Below are 9,776 nucleotides of genomic sequence, written 5' to 3'. Positions count from 1 at the left end.
AATAAATGGAGAAAATGAAAAAAAAACGACCAGATAAATTGTTATAAATCTGTTGATTTACAACAATACAAAATATTATAAGATGAAACGAATGATCCAGAAAACAATTACATTTAGGCTGCCAGGTAAATTAAAAAAAAAAAAACTTTTTTTAAATTTGCGAAAACTATGGAATCCAACAGCATATTATGGTGACAGAGATAAATTGCTAAAATTATAATCAATAATAAATCTTGTAAAAAGTTTGTTGTGTGAGAACAAACCCAAAACAAGTGTATCAGTGACTGTGGAGTGATATTTGAAGTTTAAAAGGGAAGTTATGTAATCATCACAGTTGGACCATTATCACAATAACTAGACTCACTAATGAAATGCAAGCGTACTACACAGTAAATCTCCATATATAGAGCTGTCTGTGTAATGACAATAATCTGCTAAATATGATGGGCTATAACTCAGTGAAAGCTAGATATTAGACATTTTAAAAGGAGAGAGTCAATTTCTTTAATTGTCGAATCTAATTATCCCTATCTATCTTGACGGGAAAAAAAGGATTGAAGTCATCAGTGAACTGTAGTTTCCAGAGAAATACTTACCTGACTGTGGATGTGTTGGCTGTGTTTCGAGGATTTCCCTGTTTAAGGAGAGACACATGGCAATCTTTTGGATTAAGAACAAAAAACCGAAGTAAACAAGATATTAATTGATTTCGCATCAAGTACAACGGTTTATTTGCCTTTTAAAAAACATCAAAAGATACCTGCAGACTGTAAAGATTCAGCACATGTAAATAACAAGGTGACTTAATTTCATATTATTGATCAGTACCCTTATTTGCATTCATTAAATATTCAACATAAGACTAAAGGTCAAGTGCCTTCACACAAAAATGCACATCATTTCAAGTTTCCAGCCAAATACTAAGAAATCCAGTGTTTTCATTTGACTTAATACACATTAATAATCCTAAGGATTCAATTTCTCCACACAAAAACAAGTAAATAATAGGTAGAAAATCAGGAAAACATTTTAATTCTTTGAGAAATCCTGCATGATATTGCATAGGCTTCATGACATTTACAGTACCCTTGTTGCTCCAGTGGCCCAAGCCACAAGCTTTACCCAAAATAAAAGAAATGCCACGATGAGCACGAGCTGGGAATGTTTCGTTTAAATTACAGAAGAAACAAAAAACAAAGAAATACACGAGATTTCGTCGATTCATAACAGTGGAAAAAGTAGAAAAATTCTGCTTTGTCATACAAGGGTATGATGGTAGATATACTGATTAGACAGAAATATATACAATATTGGATAGCATATCGTTCTGGCTGTAGAATAACACCTCCATGTTTACATGGCTACGGGTACAGCAGTAGGTGTGTCCTTTGCAGGATTTAGACACGTCCTCCAGTCGGGAATGTGACCAGTGATGGAATTATATTCTTTTTTATTTTGCCCTCAATGAAAATGTTTATTTCTCGACATCAGCAGGGCGGGAAGTGTCAACCTCCATCTTAATTTCTTTCTCTGTCAGCTGGCAAGATCTGGATGACCACAGATCACAGTCAGGACCAGGAGACTGAGGCTCTTTCTTAATGTCTATTATCAGTCCAGTGGATGTTGTATTAACTTTAAAACTGGAGAAATCCATGGCATCCACTTTAAACTGCTTCACTTCAGTGCGTGTATCCGTCTCTCCTGGATTTGTTTTCTTCTTTTGTTCTCCTGAGATTTTAAATTCTCCCAGCTGCCTTTTAACGGGAAGAAGAGGAATGTTGTTCAGAACGAACTTAGACAAGTCACACTTCTTAGACAAATCCAGAGGTGCTTCCCACTGTGGATCCCGTTTGATCCCAGTTACCAAATTCAGGGGGGCGTTTAGCTGCGCTCCGAGAACGGCATTTACAGGCGGGAAAGCCTCCTGAGGCGGGCCCTGAGTAAGTGGAACTGGTAGTGTCGGAGAGATTTCAGATGGGAGTGTCAGGCCGTCTGCTTGCGTTGCACAGACAGGAAGAAACACAACAAGTTTAACACCTGGAGGCGGCTGTCTGTTGAGGGTTAGCTTCCATAATCCATCGGATGGACCAGAGCCAGAAGACACCGCCTCCGTCACAAGTCCTGGACTACGAGAATCCTTCACTGGTGCAGCGGGGCTGTTTGAAACTGCAGCCGGGTTGTTTGAAACAGCAGCCGGTGTGGCGGCTGTGTTTGTTGCATTCGATGAGTCTGGTTTTGCATTGACCTTTTTTGTCTCAGACGAGGAGCTCTTCGAGGCCGGGCGTTTCTTGGGAGCACTCTAAAATGAGAAACGAAACAAAAACATCCCAGTCACTCAATGAAATTATACTAAACACAAGTGTGACATGCCAGTATAATCAAGCTGGAGAGACCTATAACTTGCTTGAGGTTAGATTTCAATCACAGTTATTCTTCTAACATCACATTTACCAGCAGGAACTGGCTTGTAATCTCTTTGTTATTGGTGGTTTAAGGAATTTAAAGTCCCCTTCCACTCAAACATGTTTTGCATAGTGTTACTTAACTTGGGTGTTTGCAGAGTGATGCATATGCAGAGTTTGACATTAGAAGGCTGTTTTTGAGGGGAAAGTTTCTCTGTGCTCACCTTCTCCGCCGTGTTTCAGTTTGAGGCGAGTACATGCAAGCAGGATCTTGTGACATCACAACATTTTCGGAGGCCAATGGTTGACTCATCGGTGAAGTAAGTGACATCTTGTGTCCAGCAGTTAAAACTTTTGAAATATTTGCTCCAGCACTTTTAATGGGGTAATTGGGAGTCTTTTGTGATAAAACCACAACTTCAAAGGATAGTTTGGGTGTTTTTTGAAGTGGGGTTTTATGAGGTACTTATCCATAGTAGGTGTATTACTTAAAGTAGGTGACCAACACCGGAGCAAAGCAATACAGTGCTGTGGACGAGGACGGCAGAAAAACGTATTTTAGCCACAGCGCTGTATTGCTTTGCTCCGGTGTCGGTACTCCTGTCTGTTTTTTCGTAACTGGGGGCGTGCCGACCGTCATCTACTGTAGGTAATACACTGACTATGAACAAGTACTCATAAAACCCCACTTCAAAACACCCGAACTATCCCTTTAAGGATGACCTTAAATCTCATATCTCAGCAATTTCATTTTCATATAAATTTGAATAATTCAAAATTTGATTTGTATCATGCTGAACGGAAACCAACAGCTGCATGTAGGGTAGGGTATGAATTTAAAATGTAATACTTTAAAGATTAACCTAACACCCTTTGAAAATCTTGTTTTTGCCGACTTCTAGTAGTTTAACTCGTCACCTTGCTGCAGTGATTGTAAAAGTGTACTGCAGGTCACAGTGACACACACTGTTGGGTGTAAAGCACTCTTCAGTGATGCTGGGTGTGGTCAGAGGTAAAACGGATTTGAAGCTTTCAATCAGTGAAATACTGCATTTCAGTTACTCTTTAAGAAAATGGCGTAATGTAAATGTTTGTTTCTTTATAGACAGACAAAAATATTCCTTTTAAACTTATACTGTAATGCCCCCACACTTACCGCAGGCTGGGGTGTCTTTCCACAGGTCTTGAGGTGGCTGTCATAGTTCTGCTGGTGGGGGAAGCCCACTCCGCAGCTTTGACAAAGGCAGGGCGAGTTGCCGGCGTGACCGCCCATGTGGGACATTAACAGCAAGGCCGACCGGAAACCCTTCCCACACTCGGCACACTTCAGCACCCTCTGGTGAGCGCCGGCATGTTTCTTCAGCTCATCAGACGTGTCAAATCTCTGCCCACACTCCAAACACCTGATCTCGTCCCCTTTGGGCTCTTGGTTGCCCCAGCAGCCGGTGTCCTTTTTGTGCTGCTTGAAGTCCTCCTGGCTGAGAAACTCTCTCAGACACGCCACGCAGTGAAGGCGCTCGGGTTCACACTTGTGCTTGCGGTACAGCCTCGCCAGGCGGAAGTGGCAGCGGCATCGTATGCAGGTGTAAGGCAACAAACCGAGATGGGAGAAGCTGTGCCTCAGGAGGGCGTTCTTCTTAGTGAAGGTCATCGGGCAGTCTGTGCATTTAAAATTGCGATGGCACGTCGTCTTCCGGTGGCGCGCGAGATATTTCGGAGAGGAGAAATTGCGGCCACATTTATCGCATACGAGATCCACCTTACATTTGTGCGACTGCACGTGAAATTCACACACCTTCAGGCAAGTGAAAACACGTTTGCACAGGTCACACTCGTAAAACTCATTCTCAAAATGAGTTCTCGACAGGTGGACTTTCAGATCGTCCTGCGATGCAAAGCTCTTCAGACATATGCGGCACTGGAGGCGATCCACTTTGGTCTTGGTGGCGTGCGTGCGCAGGTGGACGCGGTAGTTGTAAATCTGGCAGAAGCGCTTCCCGCATTCGGCACAGCAGTACGGGCGCGCTCCGGTGTGCAGATTCATGTGGTCCTGGAGCTTGAATTTGGAGGGCAGCTGGACGTCACAGACGCTGCAGGGGTAGTTGCCTGAATGACTCGACTCTGTGGAGAAGAAGGGAATTAAAAGTGTGCCAACGGATCGAAGTTAGATTGGAGATGCAGGAGAAAAAAACTGAAAGAGATAATCATTAGAAGTAATTATGGATCGACATATCAGCGTACATTTGGGGCCACCTTATATCTGTTATAAAAGCTAAGGCTGGCGATATACTATATTTTGTTATTGTAAACAAATCCCATGACAATACCAAAACCAACAATTTTCCAACCCACTCAGCCCCAAGCCCATTCATTCCTACTGCATAATAGATCTTTAAAAACACGTCACAAATATACACTGTTATGTAAACACTAAAACAGTCCTGGGCACTGTTGTTTTTAGCAAACGCTACTTAAAGATCGGGTTGACGATGTTGGAAAGCTAGCATAATTTGAAAGTAGCTTCGCCTCAGGAGCTCCGTCTAAACCCAAGGCAACGCAGTGATTGGTAGACGTTTCTACAGGATTACAGCAGCTACGGCTTTTTTCCAGTCCTTTTTCAGAGCTCATAAGTAATGGATCGCTGTCGGGGTGTAAAGACCATTTCAATCAATATAGCAAATAGTGTATACTGGAGAACATCGTCAACCCTGCTTTAAGCAGCAGTAAACGGTGCATTTGTAGGGGTCTATTTTCAGCAGTGGATGAACACACATTTGGTGCTTTCCGGCAGCAGGATAGTGTATGTGGGATTAAAAGTACAGTGCGTAGGATTAGGCAGCATCTAGTGGTGTGGTTGCAAATTGCAACCAACTGATTACCCCTCCGCTCAATCCTCCCTTTCCAAGAGTGCTGTAACGTGAGCCACCGAGTGCAAAATCGTGGTAACGCAGTTCGCCATCCTTACCATAATAACACTACATAAGGAGAAACGGAAGTCAGACGGTACCACGGTTTTGCATATGCGACCAAAAATCTGTCGAGTGCGACTAAACCTGACATTTAGCAGGTCTGTCTCTGTGTGTATCTGTCAAAAAATGCCCTGTACTCTTCCTCAAGCAACATCACAACTATAAAACATACCAGTAATTCAAAATGAAAAGAACTAGTGTTTGTTTTTTGGCTAGAAAAATGCTGCAGTGCCCGTTACACCTGTCCCCGGGCCTGAACGGCCCAGTCAGTGTGTGTGTGTGTGTGTGTGTGTGTGTGTGTGTGTGAGAGAGAGAGAGACGCTGTACATGTAATAACACGAGACAACGTTACCACTAATTTCTTTTCTGCTCTGATGATCGCCAAACAGCTGATCTGCTCGTAGCACATCTCTCTCTTTGTTCTTTTGCCAGCTGTCCTTCCGGCATTTGGCAGCTTTTACTGTGTTACTTTTAGTCTGGATTGTGTGTTTAAATTCTTTCGTATTTGTCTGATAATATAGTCTGCATTTGGTTTGTAAAATGTGCCGCCCTTTCATGTGAACACGCTCATATTCAGACTGAGAAACCCTGGGTTGATTTACTGAGTTGATAACCAGCGTCGTATAGGACCGCTCAGCGAGATCTTGTTTGTTAGGGTTAGTTAAGCCAGACAACAAGAAACTACCCCGGGTATGTTGAACTCGCTTCGTACTAGTACAGGCCTCTGGAGTCTGCCGTCTCTGAGCAGCTGTCAATCACTCGCAAACTCCGATCAAACGGTCGAACTAGACAGCGCTGATCAAATATGAATCAATATTCTGTTACTGCCTATTTCTCGCCTCAAATGTTTTTTAGAAACATCTTGTGGTGTACTGTTTAGCTGTAAAATGAGAGTCTGTGAGCACAGCCAATAGGAACGCTCAATAGGAACGCTTTCTCTCTGAAATGACCTGTGATTGGCCAAAGTCTCCCATCACGGCCTAGATTTTTTTGAAGCCTGAAAACAGAGCCATGAGGAGGTGCAGAAGTATCTCTCAGAACACTTGAATTGCTGAAAGGTTATTAAGGAATTTTTGCCCAATTATGCCAAAAACATTCTACTTATACTGCAGATTGTTTGAAGAAGATTGAACAAGTTCAAATGTAGAAATATTTGGGTATTTTAATTGACAGCCAGCTCTCTTTTAAACCTCCCGTTGAAACACTTGTGAAGAATCTAAAATTAAAACGAGGATTTTATTATCAGAACAAGGCCTGTTTTTCTATTGAAGTTAGGAAGAGATTGGTTACTTCTACATTTCTACCTTTGCTAGATTATGGGGATCTGCTTTAAATGAATGCATCTGCCCAGTGTTTACGAATGTTAGATACTCTCTATCATAGTGCACTGAGGTTTGTGACTGGCTGCACTCTCATATCGCGCAACACTGGCAGCTATAGCCTACGCTCGCCTGACCTGTACTTATTATCTGTACCTAAGGTCCGCACAGAACTAGGTGAGATGGCCTTTAGCTATTCCGCTCCCTTTTCCTGGAATACACTGAAAGCTAAGTTGAAACTGGGAAACCTGATTACTTTTGATGAATTTAAAACATTAATGAAAGACCTAGAAGCAGAGTCAATCAGGAGCGGTCTGTGTTTCTGAATATTTTCACTTTAACGTTGGCTTCAAACATTTGATTTTAATGTGTTTTGTATGATATTATGCTATGTATTTATTTTGCATTTGTTTTATGTTGTGGCGTCTGAAACTTTAATGTATGTTTAAATGCTGCTGTCTTGGCCAGGTCTCTCTTGCAAAAGAGATTCTTAATCTCAATGAGTACTACCTGGTTAAATAAAGGTTAAATAAAAATAAAAATAAAAAAAGATTTAAAACATATTGTATCTTAAATTATGGCAATTCAGCTAAAACTAACAAACTGTAAACAATACACTACTATGTCCTTATGAGAGTGAAAGTGAATGAGAGGCTTACCATAGTTTAGTCCCTCGTCCTCCTCTTCATCATCCTCCTCTTCATCGACCTCCTCTTCCTCATACACCACTGAAACCTCACTGTCATCCGAGTCCCCCACATCAATCTGCATCTCTGTTGAATCCTCTTGTGCATCATCGACATCTTTCTCTCCATTGTCATCCTGTTCAGTTATTAGCTGTGGAAGGTCTCCTCCGGCTCCAGCCGCTGTGGGACACTCGAGAGTGTCTTCTTTGACAGCTTGTCCAGCAGGATTTAAAGGTGTACAAGTCTCTGACAGAGGTGAAACCACTGTGGGTTGTTTTGCTGCACCTGCTTCTTTACCATCAGCCGACTGCTGCTGGCCTCTGACCAGCAGTCTTTGTACCTGTGCGGTTGACAGTGAGGTGGGAGGGTGACTGTGTGAGAGGGAGACATCGGGTGATGTGGACCGACATGGTGTCTCTCTCACTGAGGTCTCCAGAGGCTGGAGGATGTCTGGGTATCCCAACTCCGTTAGCTGGATATCAATGGTGTACTCAATGGACATGGCTGCTGGCTGAGGAGACACAACAAGTAATGAAACACACACAAAGAGGCAGGTGTTATATATAGAGTTCAAGTTTAAAGGTCCCATATCATGCTCATTTTCAGGTTCATACTTGTATTTTGTGTTTCTACTAGAACATGTTTACATGCTGTATTGTTTAAAAAAAAACTTTATTTTCCTCATACTGTCAGCCTGAATATGCCTGTATTTACCCTCTGTCTGAAACACTCCATTTTAGCGCATTTTGACGGAATTGCAACAGAATTGCGTTGCTAGGCAACAGCTTGGGTCCATGTGTACTTCCTGTCAGCTGATGACATTCACATACACTGCAACCAGGAAATAAACTGGGACACATTTAGAATGTTTACATTTAAAATTGTGTAAAAGGTCTAAATATTGTATATTTGTGACATCACAAATGGGCAGAAATCCTGACAGCTTGTTTCAAATGCAGTTTCTGAATACGGGCTGTGTGTGTTTCCCTGTGGAATGAATGTTTCAATACTTTCACAGTATTTATATAGGACTTAAGCCTGCTTTATAATAAAACAACATGAAAATCTCCCTTTTTTATAATATGGGACCTTTAAGACACTAAATTGAACAGTGACATTTCGTCTTACCTGTCAGGTGACTACATCTGTGGTTACTCCTCGGGTTTTCTTCCTTCTTATATTTTTTACAGAGCTTACCAAACAACTTTTCCTTGTGAATTCATGTGTGCCGCACCTTAATACGCACCGTCGGGCACCTCAGCTCACCTGGTGGGAGGAACTACAGTGATGATGTTCACAGCGTGGCTTCACAAAACAAGCTCGCTGTTAGCTTGTCATCCTAAAAAAAGGCAAACGAGAAGCGAAATGTGAAGGAAAAACAACCCCAAAAGCTTCTCCTACTCGATGTGAAAATAGAGCGTCAATAATTAGGATATCAGCTGGCTCATATAGTCCATGTTTGTATAAAGAGAAGAGACATAGTCCAACATAACCCGCTCATAAAGGAGAGCTGGAAATGAGGAAAAACAAATGAAGCACCAACCAGAGAGAGGAGAGGAGAGGAGTGTTGGAAGATAGTGCACATCTGGTGGTCCGGAGTGGTATTACACCACAAGCACATTTATTTGCCAAGTACACACACAAGGATTTTTTTTTTTTTTGCATCTAAAAATAGAAAAAGGAGGGTATTCTTTTTAGCCATATCATTTTATGTATATGATATTTTGCAAAGATAATTATCAAATTAATTATGTAAATCTCATCTGCCAAAAAACTGGGATTGTTGAAAGTGAATAATATCTCAATCTTTGTTAGTTTATTTTTTTCGAAATGTTTTGAGAGATTCTTCTGTAAATTAACCCAAAAAGAAGTTGCATGAAAACAATCTACAAACACGTGTTTGATAGTTTCCCCTTTAATAAAACAGATATATCAATATACAGTCTGACAGTTGCCATCATGCATGATGAGGACTTTCCGTTTTGATTCCAATTTTACAGGTAATACTTAAGTCATTTTATACTGTTATTACTATCACACTATCTGCAAAAAATACTGAAAGTATCCAAAGTAAAAGTACTTATTGTGTTATGTTATCACTTATTATATTATTTGATTAATACTACTGATAACTATTAGTGGCCATTTGTCGTAAAAGTCAAAATCAAACCTAAATCAAAGGGCCACTGACATACCATGGGTATGTGGTATACGCAGGCACTGTGTTTCTTATGATTTATGTCTCCAAAAATTTGCAAACAAACAAAAAAAACAAGAAATCATGGCTATAGCTGCAAAGTATATATAAAAAAATGTGGTTTAGAAAATTACTAGACATCAGCACATATTTCATGGATCATTAACTTTGGCCATTTTGTAGATACTAAAGAGACACAAGAT

At 41.1% G+C, this 9,776-nt stretch overlaps 1 protein-coding gene across 1 annotated transcript; it reads right to left on the bottom strand.

Moving 5' to 3' along the window:
* Positions 1 to 707: 707 nt before the first annotated feature.
* Positions 708 to 8,912, bottom strand: LOC141779273 (uncharacterized). The gene is made up of 4 exons (XM_074654027.1): positions 8,505 to 8,912; positions 7,350 to 7,887; positions 3,559 to 4,523; positions 708 to 2,299 (listed from the first exon to the last, which is right to left on the bottom strand). The coding sequence occupies exons 2-4, from the start codon at positions 7,876 to 7,878 to the stop codon at positions 1,475 to 1,477; spliced, it is 2,319 nt and encodes a 772-aa protein (XP_074510128.1). The 5' UTR covers positions 7,879 to 7,887; positions 8,505 to 8,912; the 3' UTR covers positions 708 to 1,474.
* Positions 8,913 to 9,776: the final 864 nt, after the last annotated feature.

This window comes from Sebastes fasciatus, chromosome 12 (assembly GCF_043250625.1).
Source record: "Sebastes fasciatus isolate fSebFas1 chromosome 12, fSebFas1.pri, whole genome shotgun sequence".
NCBI classification, from domain to species: Eukaryota; Metazoa; Chordata; class Actinopteri; order Perciformes; family Sebastidae; genus Sebastes; species Sebastes fasciatus.
This window is presented reverse-complemented; position numbering and strand designations above follow the sequence as displayed.

What these genes read in the sequence shown, in the direction of transcription:
- LOC141779273 (XM_074654027.1), bottom strand. Translation starts at nt 7,878, where the DNA reads ATGTCCATTGAGTACACCATTGATATCCAGCTAACGGAGTTGGGATAC. An exon ending in GGACGAGGGACTAAACTATG is followed by an intron (nt 4,524 to 7,349) that starts GTAAGCCTCTCA and finishes TCTTCTCCACAG; the next exon opens with AGTCGAGTCATTCAGGCAAC. An exon ending in GAAAGACACCCCAGCCTGCG is followed by an intron (nt 2,300 to 3,558) that starts GTAAGTGTGGGG and finishes TTCTCATTTTAG; the next exon opens with AGTGCTCCCAAGAAACGCCC.